Source organism: Furipterus horrens, unplaced genomic scaffold, assembly GCF_987537825.1.
Source record: "Furipterus horrens unplaced genomic scaffold, mFurHor1.1.pri manual_scaffold_7, whole genome shotgun sequence".
Lineage (NCBI taxonomy): Eukaryota > Metazoa > Chordata > Mammalia > Chiroptera > Furipteridae > Furipterus > Furipterus horrens.
Genome location: NW_028327177.1, coordinates 113062409 through 113083159, shown reverse-complemented (window position 1 = coordinate 113083159; position 20751 = coordinate 113062409). Strand labels below are relative to the sequence as shown.

The following is a 20751-nucleotide window of genomic DNA, read 5'->3' as shown; positions in this document are numbered from 1 at the left end:
CACTTAGGTCCCAGACACAGCACTACTCATTAGATTCATTTTCTCAATTAAATCTCTCAACACATGTGAAAAGGAAGAATCATTATTCAGACTGTTCATGTGAAAGAGACCGTTGGTACCAAGAAGGTATTTTTCACTAAGGATGTTTGAAAAATTGCAAGTGTTAAATAGGGGTTTTTTAAACCTGAAATGCTCACTTTGTTCAGGGGCTATCTCTATGTCCTTTTTAGGGAAGCGGGTGGAAACTTTTATGTCTTAGCTCCAGGGAAAGATCTCTCACTGATGTCCTTCCATTAATTCTCAGATGGTTTCTTTGTGTTCCAGCCTGCCCTGCAGGGATGTTCAAGGCCAGCCAGGAAGCTGAGGGCTGCTCACACTGCCCCTCCAACAGCAGATCCCCTTCAGAGGCATCTCCTATCTGCACCTGCCGGACTGGCTATTACCGAGCGGATTTTGACCCCCCAGAAGTGGCATGCACTAGTAAGTGTCTAGGGCTCTGGGCTGGGGAGTTTGGTTCCCTGACAGTTAGTGCATGCAGTGGGCCTGGGGTAGGGGTAACTAAGACAGTATTTTCCAATTGCAGCACTGGCTGCGGCATGAAATGCTGGCTGTGGTGCTGAAATGGACAGCTCCTGTACTGTGCTTGCAGGGCTCCTCTGCTTAGTAGCACATGGTCAAGATTATGTTTTCTTCTCCCCTCCTCCCAGATAGGAAAGTCTTCTATCAAAGCAAGACAACTTCTGCTCACCAGATCTTAAAAATGCCAATCTGGAGAGTTCTTTGAGTACAAAATCAAGATTTTCTAGGAGACTACAATTCCTAGTAATTGTTACAGTCACCTCATCTAAGAAGCCCCCCTGGTTCTGACAGCTAAGACTGTCCTCTGTCTTTGTGGATTTCCTGTATTTCTGTGACTAGTTCTCCTCAGACTCTCATAATTTTATTGGTTGCCTAATTATTCTGTACTTGCCTTCTCAGTAATCAAGTGAAGGTCCTTATGTGCCAAGACCATATATTCATCTCCCTGTGTCCCTTGCAGAGCCTAGTATGGTGCAGAATCTGTACCCTTGCCCAATGGCAAGACCATAGGCCTGGTCAGAATAGACATTTATGTGACAGATATTCTAGGATCTGGGGCTAATTCATAAGCTCCACCACTCTTCCATTCTCTTCTCTGGAAAGGAGAGTGGTCATCCTGACAAAAGTGTGTGTGTGTGTGTGTGTGTGTGTGTGTGTGTGTGTGTTTTGGGGGGGTGATTCCACTTCCTGGGTAAAGATGGGGAAGGGGAGAATTTCCTCATAATCTTCTCCCCCGTAATTGTGGGGAGACAGGAATCATTACTCTTCCTGCACAGCACTTTAGAGAACATGAGCCTACTCCCCTAAGTGTTGCAGCCCCAAAACACAGATAATTTTTCTTTTCAGTATTCCCATTGCATACAAAAGTCAGCACTCCAGCTTAGCCTTTGATGATGCTAGAGCTTTCTTCTGCATTGGTTGCTGCTGCCTGGTTCCCTGTCAGCAGAGACTTTCTCTTCACCTCTTCAGACCAAATCCCTCCCATCCACCCCCAGCACAGAGGGAATGTTTCATACATACTTGCAGTTTGATGGACAAAATAATGACTGAGCTCCTAGTAGAAGAATTTCTTAATTCTGGTTTTGCAGTGTATGTAGCCTTTGCTGGGTGAAGAAAAGGGATAAAAGTGTCTTCTAGATCAAGGTCCTGAGTTCAATCAATGTTTATAGATTTGAACTGGAAAAAAAAAAAAAAAAAAAAAAACCTCATCCTCTTGTAAACTGATTTTCCCCAGCCCTCCCTCTCTGGTGGGTTGATATGAACAGAAATGATTCCATTACTGCTGCCCAGAGTCCCTATCTTTCTGTTGCAGTATCTTCTCTACTGACTTCTGAGGTTCTCCTGTGGGTCTCTGTGACCCTGACACCCGTTGCTCAATGTACTTCTTTAGAATCCACTTAAGGATGCTGAATCATCGCTGCTTGGATGTCCAAACTAAGGACGTCTCCATGACTGCCAAAGCACATACCCAGGGTCTCACAGCTTCCCTCCTGAAAACATTGCCTTTCATTTTCTGCTCATGAACCCTCTCACTGTGAGGTTCCCTCTGCAGATTAACTCATGCACATAGGAAACTGGGCCTCCCAGCTTCCTACTTCAGGATCTACACTCTGTGAATCCATTGAGCTCTTGGATAGGTCACTCAGAGGAAATGGAAGCCAATGAAAAAATGCTCAGGATGCTGATATGGAGCTGTCCTCCTTGCCATATGGCACCACTCCTGTCTACCTTTCCAGGCTTATCTTCCAACCACCTAGCCTGATATGCCTGGGGTAAGTAGGAAATCCCCAAAGACTCTGGTCTGAACATTTGGATTCTAATTCCACTTTGTCTACCCATATCTTGAGTCCACCTCATTGAAATCAGACCTCATTGGCTTTCCCCCCTGCCTCTGGCCCAGCTATCTCTTGGGTTAGATACAGCTTTTTTCACCCCCTATGGTCCCACCACAATCTCCCCATCTTGCTCAAAGTAGGGTGAATGCTAGACTTGCCTGTGTGTGTCACCACACCCTTTACATCAGTGGTCCCCAACCTTTTTGGCACCAGGAGCTAGTTTTTCCATGAACAGGGGGAGGAGAGGCAGGAGGCAGAGCTCAGGCGAGCTTCCCTCATGGCAGGTATCAGTCCATGGCTCAGGGGTTGGGGACCCCTGCTTTACATAGACCTGTGCTCTTGTGCCCCCACATATAGAGTGCAAGGGTCAGACTAGAAGTCACCAAATCAAAGCTACACTTGTCTGTGGTGGTCAGGCCCCAGAGCAGCTCACTGATGCCTTGTCCAACCTTAGCCTGCAGGGATCCCAGAGGCTAGGCGGGGCTACTGCACAATGCTAAGCAAAACAAGTGTAAATAAATCTATTATTTTATTGGGCCTCATTGTATATTTGATTTATTGTGTGCCAGTGAAGTACTGTATGAAAAAGTCAATTTGTTGGCTTTTATATCTCATTAGGGTTTCCTTTTAAAGCATTCTAATTGGAGGTACCATCTGTTCTCTTAAAAAGGCATCACACATCACCACAGTAAATAATTTTTCAGATACCAGGAACTGTTGAGGCCAGGCATAGCCCTGCACCATGGCCTTGGGGGCGCGACTGATTGTGCAAGTGGAACAGATAGCCAGACACAAGCCAGCCCAGCCTAAGAGACATTGGTTGGGGTAGGGAGGGGACAAGTACTTGTTCACTTTGCAAGTGCCACCCTCCATCCATCCAACCAGGGAACAGTTATGGCCTGACAAGGCAGTGGGAGGACCCAGATAGAGGGGACTCTATCTTTTTAAAATGTGCAGGACAGTGTGCATCTGTAACATCCAGGTCATGTGGGCTTGAGGAAAAGGAGACAGTGTCAGGAGTGTCCAAGAGCCCTGGCCTCGAAGGCTGGAAGGGCCTCAGGTTTGGCCTGGTGCCATTATCTTTAAATGAGATTATTTATATCAACAGTCACACTTCTTCTCTGACAACACTGAACATATAACAAATCTTATGATTTAAGATGTGCTCTTTTCCAAGACTAAAATACTTAGAGTGCATTGAAATTAACATTTTTAATGAATTCCTTTAATCTCTGAGACCATCACATGTATGTTTGTTATATTTTTATAGTGTTAAATGTGCTTGGTTATTCTAAATTGACCTAAACATTTAGAATGCATGTTAACTTCTGTAGCTCTGTGTAGGCATTTCTTTATTTTCTCCTTAATCTCCTGGGATAGCCTAGGATCCCCTTGACCTCTGAGAAGCCCTGGCAGCCCCGTGCATCCAGTCTTGTCCTTGAAAATGTTTGTGAACTCGGCAGGGATGTGGGCACTCCCCAAGGCAGTGTCAAAGGGGTTGATGTGGGCTCCAAGAGCAGTCAGGGGAGGGGAACATAGTGAGCTCTGTGTCTGAGTGTGATGATGTCATCATTGCCAATCTGTAGACACCCAGTCCCTTTCTTCCTTCTTCTTCATCCTTGTGGCACCTATGCCTGGAGTTCTGGATCTGTTGCATGAACACCCAGCTGATTGCCCGCTTGCCCAGCCCAGTACCTGCTCATACTCTAGAGGAAGCCTTGCTCCATTCAGACTCTGAAAGGAGGGAGGAGGAGACTGAGGAGGCTGGTGTAAGGGTTTAGGACACACACTGCCACCTATCAGGGCAGCCCTCAGAGAAGGAGGGATTGAGGTGGATTGAGGTGAGGGCTTGCGGGACCCTCACCCCTCCCTGCTAACGAAACCCTCTGAATGAAGTCAGATTATGTGGACAGTGCAGGACTCAGGGGAAGAGATCAAGGGGAAAGTGCAGCCCAGCAATTGCGAGGGGCTGTCAAGGTTGTGGACGAAGAGGCTGGCTCTGAGCTTTGGGCTCAGTGAGCTTCAGCTGAGGAAACTGCCACCTTCCTCCTCTGCTGCTTCCTGGGGTCATGTCCAGTGTCCCTGAGGCTCCCTGGGAGTCATGGCGTCCCACTTCCCCAATCTTGAGTGGGTTCTGGGAAAGCTTATTGAATCATCAATTGTATGCAGCTGTTGGAAGATGAGCTTTGGCACTTAACAGACAAAAGTTTGAATCTTGACTGTCTCTTACCTTCTCTGTGACCTTGGGCTAATTTCTTAACTTTCTTCCACTCTGTCATTTTATACTCATGATCTCATAAGAATGTATGCCTTTCTGGGTTGGTATGAGGAATAAGCAAAATAGTACTGTAGAGTCTTTGGCACAGTGCGTGGTTCATAGCAAACTCTCAATCCCTGTTAGAACTTGCTTTGGTTATGTCCCTGGAAAGTGTGAAGACTGCAGCAGATATGGAAGCTTCCAGCATGACTGGATGTTGGAAATCTAGAAATAAAAGTGACATCCTCAGGGAGAGTCCAGGTTATGGCTGTCCTGAGCATCACAGCAGAATCCTTTGTGTAGCCCCAGACCACAGTCATATTGGCCTGAAGATCCTGGGGAAAATAATGTGAAGGTGATGGCCACGTGACCAGATGTGCTGTGGGAGAAAGGAGGTGGCACAGCCCCAGCACCTGAGAACTCCAGCTGCTCTGAGCCCTCTCCTCCGGGACTGTGAGCACTGGGAAGCTGGCAGCCCCAGTGACAGACAAGACTGGCTTTCGGTTCTCAGGGGCTCCATGACCTCAGAGTCAGACACACTTCCTTCCACAGGAGGGTCTTATGGCACGAGAAGCATGATGGGGTCAGTGGAGAGAGGACACTGCCAGGAATGCACAAGCAAGTGCATAGTTATGTGAAACCAAGTACCGAAATGCATGTCTTCAGTTTTAAATAATTTCTAGTTTACTGGGAGATGAAATGGAAAGGAGGAATTTATGAAGCAGGTAAAAATAGATAATTATGCCTTATAAAATTGCTGTCTATGAAAAACTATGTAGAAGGACTGGTGTAAAAATAATTACTTTGTTACATTTCTGACCACAAAAAGCCCTTTTTCTGTCACCCATATGGGAGAAACTTTGATGGATCACAGAGACAAGCTAGTGCTTGTCTTATTGCTTTATTTCTACTTTAAATGCAATGGGTTTCCCTCTGCAGTTTTGATTCTAGAAATGGGATAAAGGTGCTCCAGAGGTCATTGTCTTGTCCCTTGGGCCTTCCTGCTGTTCCATCACATGAAGGGGCACAATGCTGGCCAGTCCCCTGGGGTCTTCCAGAGACCTCCCCTGACCTCCCTCCTGACTCACACAGGAAACTGAGCCACAAGGTGGGTGTGTTGGGTGTGGATCCTGGTGGAGTGATCTGGGTATGTTACAGCCTCTGTAAACAGGAACTCCTCATCGGCAGAACTGGGCATGGAGGAACCCTCATTGGGAGGTTGTGAGAATTAAATGGCAGAACGTCAGTGAGGCCCCAGGGTATCTCAACATCACATATAGTGGGAGCTAAACTTTGGTGCCTTTTAGAAGGAGGCTACAGATGGTCATGACATTGATGCTGATTGGGTGTTACTCTCACTCTTGAATCTGCCTCCCCCAGAGAAGAATATGAACCATTGTCTCCTCTCCCATCTCTGGATGCTCTGGTTTATCTCCTTTAAGCCCCTATTTCATCCTGTTAAGGGCTGGCAGCTGCTCTCCTCTTTCATCACAACAACCCCAGGGTGCCAACATGGTTCCTGAGTCACAGGATCATGCACTTAGATGGACTGCCTGGGAGTGCGCTGGCATTGCCCAGAGTGGAAAAGAGGGTACAGAGGCCCAGAGGATGGAAGGGGTGTTGGGGTGACAGGAAAAGAATGAAGTCCTCTGTGGCCAGGCCTGATCGCCTTCAGGGTGTTGTGACAAGCCTGTGAGGACATCAGCTCATAAACTTCCTCTCACTGGTCTTGGTTCTGCTGGGTCATGCTCCCCAGACCACCAGGGGTTTTTATTTTTATTTACAGCAGTGATTTTTAAATGCTGTCTCGTGTTTTTACAAGCAACCTCATATTGCTGGAAACTTGGAAATACCAATTCTCAGCCCCTCCCTGGGCCTCCTGAATGAGAAGCTCTGGGGACGGTGGGTGGGGGGCAGCAGTCTGACTTCTGACAAGCCCTCCAGGTGACTCTGAAGCATGCTAGAGTTTGAGAACATTGCTTCAGAATTAGGTTATATTTCTTTGTCCCCTGCTTTATAACTCCTTGGGAAAGAGGCCATTGAGCAAATTCCTGCAGACTGGAGTCATGGGGCCTTCCCTTCTCCATCAGTGTCTTTTGTTCCAGGCTTGGCAGGGTTAGGGGAAGGAGGCAGGGAGGGAGAGAAAGAGAAAAAGTGAGAGAGAGAGAGAGAGAGAGAGAGAGAGAGAGAGAGAGAGAGAGAAGGAGAGAGAGAGGAGAGAGAGGAGAGAGGGAGAGAGAGAGAGAGAGAGAGAGAGAGAGAGAGAGAGAGAGAGAGAGAGAGAGAGAGAGAGAGAGAGAGAGAGAGAGAGAGAGAGAAGGAGAGAGAGGAGAGAGGGAGAGAGAGATTGGAGGAGGGGTGAGTGTGATGTGAGTATTGTGTGAGTGTGCATATGTATTTGAGTGTTTGAAGGGAGGGTCTCACTAGTTCTCAGAACAACTCAACAACTCCCACCTGCTCTGGCTTGGTTTCCAGTTCACCCACACTTTTTGTGTGGTTGGGGCACACAAATGTGATGCCCTCCAATGTTCAGCATCAGCTAGAGCTGAGAGCAGTGATGGGGGAGAGAGAGCAAAGATTAGGTAGCATGACCTGGCTGGGATGAGCTCAGGGAGGGCTGAGGGGGAAACTGAGGCAGAGGCAAATGACTGGTGGGGATCATTCACCCAAGCTCAGTCAGAGGGTCGGCTGGGAAGCGACTACAAATGGGTGATGGGCCTTACCTTTTTGATGGTCCTCTACCACACCTGGCAGTAAACAGGCCACAAGGAAACTATGAGGCTGCCAGTACAGGAAGGGCTTTTCCAGCCAATAGGGCAGGAAGTTCCCACTGGGTGACAAACACTCCAAACTGGGGACTACACTACACTTTGGGGATGGTTTTTTAAAACTTTTCAAAGTTAGACCTAGGAGTTAGGTCTCACAGTTAGCTTTACGAAGAGATAACACCATGCACACCCTTCTATAACTCAAAGATTTTACCCTGATACATGATCCATGTTACACATCAAATTGTCACTTAGCTCCGGCTGGTGTGCCTGCAGTGGTTGTGGGTTCGATTCCTGGCCAGAACACATGACTGGGTTTGATCCCTGGTCTGGGTGTGTGTGGAAGGCAACCAATTGATGCTTCTCTTTCACATTGATATTTCTCTCTTTCCCTTCCTCTCTCTCTCTCTCTCACTCTCTCTCAAAGCAATAAACATATTCTCAAGTGAGGATTAAAAAGAAACAAGAACGAAAAAAACTATGGCATTTGTGCTTCTGAGGGGGAGGTAATCTGTGTTGTCCATGAGGTGAAATTCAGACTGGGGTCATAGATGAATGAATCAGAGGGCAAGCTCTTTCTTGGAATGCCTAGATTTGGATGGTTTATATACCTAGATGCAGAACTGAAGGAGTGTGACTATAAGCTGAAAGCTATTTGTAACTGTCACTGCTGTTTCAAGAAAGGTCATTGTTGCCTGGGTACACATGCTTTCACACTTCTATAATCTACACTCCTTTTCACAGTTGTTTGACCCAAGTGGGTATAACCCTTAGGAGGCATCCTATAGCTCTAAGTTTTCAGCTAATAGCCAGGCCCATGCGCTGACATTTCTGTTGCTGCATTTCATAGTAAGAGCATTGGGCGTGACAGACTTAACATTCAGAGCAGCCTGCCGCCCAAAGTCCTCCCCAATGGCTGCCTTCTCTTTTCAACCACCCTGACAGGTTAACATGCCACTTTTATTTTTCTGAATATTTGTGATGACAGACAGCTGATATGTTTAGCAGGGCAGTTCTATTTCATTGCTAAGCAGCCATTGCCCATCAATGTAGGAGAGATCTTCTGGACCTTGGATTGGGCATTGCTTTCCTGCCCCCCTCACCTTTGGTCCACCATTGAGGACCAGTGTTCTAGAGGTCAGCAGTTCCAGTATTTAATAAAACTGACTTTCTTATCCTTCCTTGGTCACCTTCTTTAGGCTAAACATGTCTTGTGTTATCTATTCCCCAATGCACATGCTTTCGTGAACCCCACTGTCCTGACTTGCAGTTTCTCAATCTACCACATTGATCAATATAACTCAAAACACAGGAGCCTGAATGAAACATGACCCTCATCCCAGAGTAGGGTTCAGTGGAAACATGATGGATTTTCTCCTGTGACCGAGATACTGTTCAATGTTCACTTTGGTTGCAGCCCTCACACCATGGGCTCGACATTGAACATCCAATGTTTTTGCTTGCCCCTTTAAAGAGAAAATGCTGCCCATGTGGCCTCTCCTTTTCTGCACTTACAAACGTTGCATTGTAGATTTAGGCACAGCATTCATTGAAGTGCAGATCATCTGAATACCAGTTCTTACCACCTTTCAAATGAGAAGTATTAGCATAATTGGTAGAGGAGTGCGGGCTCTGGCAGCTCTTGCTGGATTCAGATTCAAGTACTGCTCTGCCACTTACCAACTGTGTGACAGAGGGCAACTGACATGGCTCTGATGGCCAATTTGCAGGCTCTAGTCCCGGAACAGGCTGGTCTGGAATGGATGCTGGGACTTGATGGCATCTGTATCTCAGGGTACTTAAACCTTCCCTGCTCCAATTCTCCTCTTTAAAGGAGAAAATGAGCAGAAGCAAGTGTTCTGCATCCTCTGTCCTCTGCCAGAACTACACCTCATCCCCAGGAAGGAAGAGGCCCTAATTGCACTCTGAATATACTATACTGGTTTGTTACTTAGGCATAAGGCTCCACTGGACTGGTAGCTCTTGACATACTGATCTGATTGCTTTTACTGCATCTATGACCTTACACAACAGTTGCCCAATGTAGTCAAGTGGTAAGAGCCCTGCTTTTGGGATTAGGTAGGCCAAGGTTGCCTCTTGGCTTCACCCCTCACGTGCAGTGAGGCTGTAGGTAGGTTTCTTCATCTCTATGAACCTCTATCACTTTTTCATAAAATGAAGATATTGATTATTATTGCATCAGTAATGGTAAGGTATGTAAAATACATAACTCAGTGTTAGACATACAGTAAGTGCTCAATAAATTATTAGGGGTTTTTTTTTTTTTTTTTTTTTTGGTTGTTATGAATAACTTTTAAGAGGTGAGGTCATAGCTAAATAGCACAGTCCAAAATAAGAACACAATAAAAAGGTGGGGGAAATGGCCATTTTAGAGCAAATGCTCCTGGAGAACCATACTAGGTAGGCTGAAATCTGACACCATTACCACTTTGTCTTCTCCCCATCACTGTGTGCTCACAAGTCTGTGTGTCATCTTTACAGACCATCTTGATGCCCCAGCTCCTCACAGGTGGTCCCAGATGTGACTATGGTCCTGGTTCCCCCAACCTCTCCCTTTTCATCCCTATAACTCAGCAAAAGATCCTTATCCAATTCTGACACCAGAGGCCAAACCCAAGCCCATAATGGGGTCTAGGATCTATCTCACTCTTAGACCTCTGGCCAGTGTCTTCTTTGCAGTCATCTTTCAAAGTCACCACTGCCAGTCTGTCCTGGAGCTCATATTGGCCCACTGCACCTCCTTGTTATTGATCATTGACCCTGTCCAGGAACTAGAATTACAATCTACTCTCCACTTCCTTACATTGGCTGGGGTCTCAAGCTCTATCCCTTTTTTCACTCCCTGACCCTCCAGCCGCTATATTGGAATCTGGTACCATGCAACCCTTTTCCAAATCTGGACTATGATCTTCCAGATGTCCTGGATTGTTAGCACATGTGACTGCAACAATGTGGATACAGAGACCTACATGATCCCTGATGGTTTCACTCGAGTGTCACAAAGACCCAGGGTCTCAGGTGTCTTTGACTTTCATCACAGATTTAGAAGGCAGCTACTTTCAACTTAGTGCAAGTGTAGATTCTGAATACTGTTCAAAAGAGCACAAGCTGCCTGAGTAATCAGTGAAATCCCAACTGAAAATGTGCAGAGAAATGGCAGAGATGCCTGCCAGGAGGGCTTCTGAATTGTGTTGAAATTTGGGTGAAGTGGACAGAAAAGGGTAATATAGTTTGGGCATGTCTGTGCTGTCTGTATGTGTGGCATAGGACCAGGATGCCAGCATTTTGTAGTGATTTATTTTGAAGCTGTGTGTCTGGTTTTCTGAGAAACTTTCCATACAATTGGCTGTAAAGAGCCTGGTCAGAGCCAGACACCTGATAAGGGGTTGGCTGTGGCTTAACGGACTCCCCAGTGGATAAATCGTCATGGATGATTTTGCAAATAAAAAGCAGGCTGCGTTTCTGAAGTCAGCCCCTGGAACGGCTAGGATTCCCCAGCCTGTGCCAGAGAACACCTCTGTCCAACTCAGGCAAGAGTGCTCTGACTCTGAAGCCACATTAAGGAGAGTGGCTTGTCTCACAGACGCTGAGGGATAGAGGGCCACAGGCCACTTGGACACAAAGGTTCTTGTGTCATCCTGTAGAGACAGTAGAGAGAAGGTCAGGACAATGATAGTAATGGTGTACGGGCCCTCCCCACCCCCATTCTGTGGCTGTGGGCTTAGACTTGCAAAGGGCCTGTGATCAGCTCCTCTGGGTAGCTTCTGGGCTCTGCTCACCTTGGAAATGGCAATAAAAGATGCTCAACAGTGTGGAGTGAGGCCTGCATGGCAGCTGTGGAGTGAGATAAAGCTTGGTGCAAACTGGCTATGCTGGGCCAGACATGCACAGAAGGTGGGTGGCTGGGGGGTGGCAGCAGGTGGCAATGGGAAGCCATGGTCACCACCAAGCCCTGCCAGTGCTCCGTGAACAGAGACAGAAAGCCATTCAGTTCCCTGAGAGAGGATACTGTCTGCTGGCCAGCAGAGGGGAACTTGGATGGGAGGTAGCAATGTGCTGTCCCTGTGAGTGAAGGGCAGGCTTTGTGCCCGTGCCCAGTGAAAGGGCCTGCATGCAGCTCTCGTGAGGTTAGCCAAGCCTGTGCCTGCATGGTTTTTGGATGGTTCAGGGTCTAAGTTTGCAGCAATTAGAAATGACATACCAGAACCAGTTGCTCCGTAGGAGGCATTGCCCATGTAGGAACAATCCTTCTGAAGTGTGTTCTAAGGTCATTTGACTTCAAGACTGACTGACTTAGATGGTCATCTCTGATGAAAACAAACACCTTCGAGACTGCTCTGGGAGGGCAAGGCCCAGTGTGTGGATCTTTCTGTTGGAAGACCCCTGGAGATCCTTTCCCTGAGATGTTACGTGTATCAGAGGTGCCATGAGCAGGATCTGGGAATGTACAACCTGCCGCAATCCAGGGTAGGAATCTTCTGTACAGCTGCGGAAGATTCACAGAGGAGGTCTGCATGAGGTCTTGGGGGCTCCAGGCAGGAAGATGTTCTTTCTGCCTCCGCAGGCGTTCAGGTCACATGCTCTGGACAGTGCCTTCTATTCATTGTATAGGTTTGCCCTGGTCATGCTCTCTCTTCTAGGAGCTGCAGAGATGGCCAGGGATTTCTGAGTTTTTATGCCAGACAGTCCTTGATGCATGCAGAGCACTAAGACACACTGAATGCCCAACATATATTCTGTCATCTGATTTGCCCATTAATGTGCAGAGGACAGAGTCCCCCAGAGTCCCTGTCCAAGCCCAGGTGCTGCATCTTCACTGGCTTCCTCAGTCAGTGTTTTGGTTGGCTGTTGTGCAGGGACCCACCTCCGCTGCAGACTTTGAGCTCCTCAGGGTAGATGTTCATGAACTTTTCATACCATAACCTCAGATAGAGGCCATAGCACACAGTAGGTTCTCAGGAAACACGTATGAATTGATGGGTCAAGAATCAATGAATAATTAGGCTCAGAGACTATAAATGACCTGCCTGAGGTCACACTGCAACAAAGCTGACATTCAGCCCTGGTTTTCCCTTTGTGGGTCCTGTGCATCTTTCACTGCTCCAGGAGGCTGAGGCCTCATTTCAGGACTAGGAAAGATGTCTTGAAGGCCATGTCTTTGAGATGACATGACCTGTAACTTTCCTTGACATGGACTGTTCCCAGGGGGGTCTGCAGGGAAGAATGTCAAAGTTTTCCTCTCTGGCCTCACCTTGGGTCACAAATGAAAGATTCAACCTTCAGTCCCTCCCCCACACAGGCAGTGATGTGAGACTGGCTGTAAACATTCCTGCTGAGAGATGCTCTGGGTGCAGGAGCCTCTGCAGTCCTCCAAGGACTTCGACAGCCCCGTGGAAACCTAGGTGCTCAGGATTCAGCTCAGACCAGATACAGGGGCTGTCTCTTTTTCTAGAAAGTAAAATCCACCCCCTTTCTCCCAGACAATTAACTGTATCGAAGCAGTAGCAACAAGAAGCACTTTCTACAAATATTACTGTTTGGTGAAATGTGTAACACTAAATTCTTTGATGTTCCCAAAATCCCTCTCTGCAGGGTCCCTCCTTGTTTTGATTAATCACTTCTTCTTACCAACTGTTATGATTAGGAGAATTGCCTGAGTGCAGGCCCAGTGGTTCCAAGGCCTTAATGAGCAACATGTGTAGACGTGCTCAGCACGACCGTGGGACCACAGCCACTCTATTTCTACAGGGAAGCTACTGAAATGGTTCAGGAATAAGAACTTCCTGCTTCCGTGAGAGACCTACCCCCCACCCCCCACCCCCCAGCTGCATTTGCATCACACCTGCACCTTACACACTTAGTGCCTCCACCCTGGGTAGGGAGTTGTTAGGATGAGCTTTGGAATGGACCAGGCCTGTGCTTGAGTTTTGATTTCACTACCCACCAGGCATGTGATGTGGACAAGTTACTTAATATCTCAGGGCTATAGTTTCCTCAAATGTAATATGGGGATAATAGTTCCTACCTCATAGTGTGTTGGAAAGATTAGACTTTATTAAGTAATGTACCAAGGTGGCTAAGACAGTACTTTGGATAGAGGGTGTATTATTAAAACAAAATTCTAAATTCCATAAAGAACTCCATTGAATGGAAACGAAAGCCATTTCTCTACTTTTTTTTTTTTTTTTTTTAGACATTTCTTGTAAAAATATACTCCAGGCAAACTACTGACATTAATCACTCACTCAGTGGCATGAAATGAACAGGTTTCAGTAAATCAAAGCCTTGTCCCACTGACGTCCATGCAGATGGCACAGGTATCTGTCCACAGGAAACCTTTATCCCTGGGGCTCATTTTAAATTGATTCCAAAGGTGGCATAAAATTGGAATGTTGGGATTCCAAGGCTGTTAGGAAAAGTAAAGCAACATGATTTCTCCAGGTTTCAACATCCTCTCTTTTTTGCTCAAGGGGGACCTCCTACATTTTGAGAAGGGAAATCAGTGTGCCTGAGCTTGCGATGGAACAGGCACTACTCAGCCTTCCAGCCCCTGCCGCCTCAGGCCCCCAGAACACAGGCCCCCAGCACAAGTCCCTTTTTGGAAGGGACACCTCAGAACCTCCAAGCCTCTCTAAGATTCTAATGCAGAGAGGAGAATGCCTCAACAATCTGTTTATTTTGATGCCACTACTTTCTATAGGTCCCTGCTAGCTTACTAACTGGTTTCCTGCTATTGCCTCAAATAGCCCCCTGCCCCCACTGCATCCTTCATTGATAAGACCTGACAACCCCTGCTGCCATGGATTCCTGTAGTGAGTTTCGTCGCTATCAGTGTCTGACATAGAATCTTTAGGAGCTCCCCCACTGCACTGCCATCAAGGAAATCTCATTGAAAGGGGTAGGGAGCACGTGGGCTTGTGCCCCTCTTCAAGGTCCTGAACCAGCATGGTACACCACATCACCATCCTTTCCTCTGGGATAACGGTCATCTTCTCCAGTCTCTCCCAGGAATTCTGCACCTAGTGAGGGAATAATGGTAGAAGAATTAGTGTCTCAGAGGGAAGGAGAAAGGGAAGGAAAGACAGCTGAACATAGTCTGCAGGAGTGTCATAGCTACACAAGGCAGCTTGAAAGAATAAAGAGAGGCTTGTTCATTTTTTTGAAATAGTTTTCAAATAACCAGTTACCAAAGAACAAATGTAACTACAGTGGTCCCTCTCTATATCGTGGTTCACTTATCGTGGCCTCATTGTATCGCAGGATTTTAAAAAATATATTTAATTATTTATCATGGGTTTTTCACTATATCACAGGACTTTGCAGTACTGTATACATATGTTGTTAAAGTTCCACAGGTTTAAGAGTGTAGAATATGTTTAAGAACATAAGTAGTGTTTATAAAAGTGTGGAAAAGGTTAATAAGGGACTGGGAATAGTTTATAAATGTGTGGGAAGGGTTTATAAAGCCTTAAAATTTATATAAATGCTAAAATAAATGTAAAGTTTCTACTTCACGTATTTTCAGCTATCACTGGGGATTCTAGAATGTAATACCTGTGATAAGTGAGAGAGTACTGTACACAGGAAACTGACTTCATGTTTATTGTATGACTCTATTACATTTCTGGACCTATTCTGCTTTCAGCTCTATATGCTGTATTGAGGGCAAAGACATAACAAACACCCTGAGTTGGTTTTCTGCATATTTTGCCTCCATAGAAGACCTCTTCAAACCTCTACAGCCCCCATTTCCTGTCTGTCTCTACTCCTTGACTCTTATCTCTCTGTAAAATCATAAAGACTTTTCACCCTTCTTCAGGAAGCTTTCCAATCACTCAGACATGATTTCTTTAAGTGGTTATTTCACAGTGAGCAATGGGTAGAGAATTGGAACAGTTATTTTATCAAGATTTTATCTATTTATTTTTAGAGAGAGGCGAAAGGAGAGAGAAAGTGAAGGATAGAAACATCAATGTGAGAGAGAAACATTGACTGGTTGCCTCTCTCATGCTCCCTGACCAGGGACAGACTCGGCAACCCTGACATGTGCCCTGACCAGGGATCCAACTGGTGTCTTGTGCTTTGCAGGAGGACGCCAACCAACTGAGCCACACTGTTCAGGGCTGGAACAATAATTTTTGATGACTAATCCTGGCCCATCTCCTCCCATGTCTTCCTGGCCCTTGCGCCACACTTATTTCATCATTCCTACCCCTGATGCCTTTTTCTGATCTCCTTCTTTATGCCCTCTTAGCTCAGTCCACACTGAAGTATGCAGTCATTATTCCAAACTGTTGATACAATGTTGACTCTCTTCAGCAGTGAGAACATTATCTCTCTGCATTTTTGACTTATAATATTCAGGAGTCTTGAATATCAATGTCCTTCCTAGCTCATTCCCAGTTCATAGCTCACATCTTTTGTCTAAAGGGGGATTGAGTCCGTAAAAGTAGGGGACACAGTTTATTGTAGGAACAAAGAAGGTGTTTTCTTGCCCAGAGGTGGAGGAAAAACAAGCAAGGCCAAATGCCATGTCAAAGCCAAACCACTTCTCAGGAGGCCAGGAAACATATGTATCGGCATACCTTGTTTTATTGTACTTCACTTTATTGCACTTTGAAGAAATTGCTATTTTTTTTTTTACAAATTTAATGTTTTTTAATATTCTGCATTGATCAAGTTTATTCATGCCATTATTTTTTCTAATAGCATTTGCTCACTTCTCATCTCTGTGTCGCATTTTGGTAATTCTCATGTCAAACTTTTTCATTATATTTGTTGTGGTGATCTGTAATTAGTGATATTTGATGCTTCATTTATAATTTTTTTGGGTGCCATAAGCCGTACCCATATATGAATGTGAACTTAATCCATAAATGATTGTGTTCTGATTGTTCCACCAACTAACCATTCCCTCATCTCTTTCCCTCTCCTTAGGCCTCCCTATTCCCTGAAACACAACAATATTAAAATTAGGTCAGTGAAGAACCCTACAATAGCCTCTAAGTGTTCAAGTGAAAGGAAGAAGTGCACATCTCTCACTTTAAATCAAAAGCTAGAAATGTTTATGCTTAGTGAGGAAGGTATGTCAGAAGTGAAATAGGTGGAAAGCTAAGCCTTCTGCACCAAATAGTTAGCCAAGTTGTGAATGCAAAGGAAAAGTTGTTGAAGGAAGTAAAAAGTGCTACTCCAGTGAACAACCAAATGATAAGAAAGCAAAACAGCTTTGTTGCTGATGTGGAGAAAGTTTTAGTGGTCTGATTAGAAGATCAAACCAGCAACAACATTCCCTTAATCCAAAGCCTAATACAGACCAGGATCCTAACTTTCTTTAATTTTATGAACACTGAGAGAGGTAAGGAAGCTATAGAAGAAATGCTTGAAGTTAATAGAGGTTAGTTCATGAGGTTCAAGGAAGAAAGCCATTTTTATAACATAAAAGTGCAAGATAAAGCATCAAGTGCTGATGTAGAAGCTGCAGAAAGTTATCCAGAGGATCTAGCAAAGATAATTAATAATTGGCAACACTAAACAACAGATTTTCAATGTAGACAAAACAGCCTTATTTTGGAATAAGATACAATCTAAGACTTTCATAGCTAGAGAATAGAAGTCAATGCCAGGCTTCAAAGCTTCAAAGGATAGGCTGACTGTCTTGTTAGGGGCTAATGCAGCTTGTTACTTTAAGGGAAAACTAATGCTCATTTACTATTCTGAACATCCTAGAGCCCTTAAGAATTAATAATTATGCCAAATCTACTTTGCCTGTACATTTTGCATGGAACAACAAAGCCTGGATGATAGCACATCTGTTTACAACATGGTTTATTGACTATTTTAAGCCCACTGTTAAGACCTACTGCTCAGAAGAGAAAAATTTCTTTCAAAATATTGCTCATTGACAATGCACCTGGTCACCCAGGGGTTCTGATGGAGATGTACATGAGATTAATGTTCTTTTCATGTCTACTAGCACAACCTCCATTCTTCAGCCCATGGATCAAGGAGTAATTTTGACTTTCAAGTCTTATTATTTAAGAAATACATTTTGTAAGGCTATAGCTATCATAGAGAGTGATTCCTCTGATAGATCTGGACAAAGTAAATTAAAAACCTTCTGGAAAGGATTCACCATTCTAGATTTCATTAAGAATATTTGTGATTCATGCAAAAAGTCAAGACATCAATATTAACAGGACTTTGAAGAAAATTGATTCTAAGACTCATGGATGGCCTGAGGGGTGCAAGACTTCAGTGGAGGAAGTAACTACAGATGTGGTGGAAATAACAAGAGAACTAGAATTAGAAGGGAAGCCTGAGATGTGACTAAATTGCTGTAATATTGTGATAAATCTTGAATGGATAAGGAGTTGCTTCTTATGGATGAGCAAAGAAAATAGTTTCATGAGATGGAGTCTACTCTTGATGAAGATGCTCTGAAGATTGTTGAAATGACACCAAAGGATTTAGGATATTATGTAAATGTAGTTTGTAACGCAACAGCAGAGTTTGAGAAGATTGACTCCAATATTGAAAGAGGTTCTACTGTGAGTAAAATGCTATCAAACAGCATTATAGGATGAAGAGAAATCGTCCATAAAAGGAACAATCAATAGATGTGGCAAACTTTATTGCTGTCTTCTCTTAAGAAATTGCCACAGCCACCTCAACTTCAGCAACCACTATCCGATCAGTTAGTAGCTATCAACATCAAGTCAAATCCTTCTACCAGCAAAAAAAAAGATCATGAGTTCTCTGAAGACTCAGGTGATGGTTACCATTTTTAGCAATAAAGTATTTATTAATTAAAATGTATGTACATTGTTTTTAGACATAATGCTGTTGCATATTTAATACACTACAGTATACTGAAAACATAACTTTTATATGTACTGTAAAACCAAAAAAGTATTGTGACTTGCTTTATTTCAGTATTTACTTTAATACAGTTGTTTACAACTGAACGCATAATATCTCTGAGGTATGCCTGTGCAGGTGCACACAGAGGCCATGAATCCAAAAGACCTGAACCTGTTCTAGGCACACAACTTCATGCCCAAGACTAAGGTTCTACCTCTTCCTGAGTCTGCTTGCAGGGGGTAGGTGACCTAGAAGATACAGATTAGGGCAGACAGCTTCCAAGGTATTTCTTCCCAAATATAGCTTCAGCCTTGAAGAAAGGACCCTCGGACACCATCTCTGAATATTTTGTTCTGTATTGATCTTAGCTTTCCTGAAATAGCTTTAATTCTTTGTGCCTGTATCACTTATTTCATTCTTAATCATATGTGTTCCCAATTCCTAGTATCTGGGTTCTCCAATCTCATTGGTTATAACCTATATAGTCATGGCTTTCACAGTGGTCAGCACAGTTCTGGGTATGGAGTCTCTGCTGAAGGAATGAATGGCAGAATTAGATCAGTCTTAATTAGATGAATTTTCAGGATTCCAGATCCTCCAATAGTGAAAATACTATTACTAATAATAGCATCTGACATTTACTGAGTTCCTTTGTGTACCAGCCACACAGCTAAACTCCTTTGGCATATTATTTCATTAAATCCTCAATACTACCACTTTTCAGATGAGGAAATTAAGGCTTAGAAGTTCATCTTCTCAAGGTTTGCCAACAAGAGAATATTTTCAAACGTGGTTGCTGTGAGCATTTAGGAGGTTCATTGATAAGATTTCAGAGAACCACTAGGGTCTCTGAAAAATCATGCATGTCTTCAAGTACATGTCCATTTTTCTCAGAAAAAGTTTAGTTGCTTTCATCAGATTCTTCAAGGGGTCATGCACACAATGAGAAGGATCCTATCTCCCAAGAGCAGCACAGTTTCAGCCTGCACAAGAGGTCTCCCGGGAGGACATTGCCTCACCATGACTGAAGCCTCACCAGTTCCCCATGGGGAAAGGTCCAAGAACACATACGCTGGCTGTAGAAATGCAGTTAGCTGGACACTGCCTGCCTGTCCCCTTGGACAGGTCTGAAATTCATATCTAAATTCTGAGACTAGGAAGTTGGCCTTATTAAGATTCCTAGTGAAGGAATTGGCTTTGGGGCTTACTTGTCTTCAGCAGATTTTCCCTTTGATTACTCAGGAGTAGTCTTATTTCTAGATGAATGCCTACAAACAAACTCACCAACTCTCTCCCACCCTCTCTGACTCTCCATTAAAAAAAAATCATCTGTCTCAAATCACCTTAAGAGGCGGAAGATTCTATCTTAATATAGCAACACTTGAGCTAACCCAGCAGCTGTAGTAGGATCTTTTCTGTTTAACTTTTTGAGGTCCTAATGCCATCCACGCTCTGTGCAGGCTGAGCCAACCTCTCAGAAACATCCTGGAAGACACAGAGCCCCATCCTCATAACTCATGTTTCCTCCTCCCAGAGAATCATAGCTCAGCAGTTTTCCCATCCTTTAAAAGGACTGAGTTTTCCTAGCCTTTTCAGCAGGAAGCTTCCATCAGTAGTAACTGTGGCAACAGGTCAGAGAGGTTTCACAAAGCCCATCTGTATGTAATTAAGGAAAAACCAGGATGTGGACACGGGAGCAGGGGACTTAGACAAGGAGACCCAGGCTCTGAACCCTGCCACTGCACTTTCTGCGGACTTTAGCAGAAGAACACAGCAGATTTTCTTCTTTTGGTCTTCCTCTATACTCCCCTTTAAACATTTTTGTCTGGTCTCAACTGGCTTCCTTCCTGAGGATGTTGCTGGGGGCCCTGGTTCTGGAAAAATACTTCCTGCATGGGTAGGCCCCCAAGCCCAGGGTGTGCAGCCTGGATAGGTAGGAAGTGGCCCTAGCACCTTCCTGTAGGAAGATTGATTCAGAGGCCAGACCTGCTCTGGTCAGACTCTCCTTCAGGCACAGGAAAGGCCCATCAGCCTACTTGCAGGAATATGCTCTTATTGCTGGGACCATGGAGCACAGACCTGGGACCACCATCACTGTAATCACCCTACACTGGACCCTGGCTTGCCCGACCTTGAACAGGCCTCATGGGTAAAGGGGCAGGAGCTATATGCATTGTAGGGAGGCAATCTGAGCCTGGGGTGCTGTTTTACTTCTTATCACTTGTTCTTATCTGAAATCACTTCATTTATCTCCTTGTTCCCTTCTCTCTTGTCATTTTTTTCTTTCACCAGAATGTTAAGCTCCATGGGAGCAGAGCCCTGCCTGTCTTGCTTTTTCCTATCTCCCAGGTGCCTAGAACAGAGCAGGGAGTATTTGTCAAAAAGAAAGCATGATAAATGGGGTTCTAGTCATTGTTTGTGGCCCAGACTC

General features: G+C 44.8%; 1 protein-coding gene across 1 annotated transcript in view; it reads left to right on the top strand.

Annotated features, from left to right (window-relative positions):
- The first annotated feature begins 329 nt into the window (after positions 1–329).
- The window catches only part of EPHB1 (EPH receptor B1), a 153694-nt gene continuing 133272 nt past the window's right edge, over positions 330–20751 (top strand). The window contains exon 1 of the mRNA XM_090284300.1: positions 330–480. Coding sequence (XP_090140426.1) covers positions 339–480 — 142 coding nt within the window. The 5' untranslated portion in view covers positions 330–338. The remainder of the gene's footprint in view (positions 481–20751) is intronic.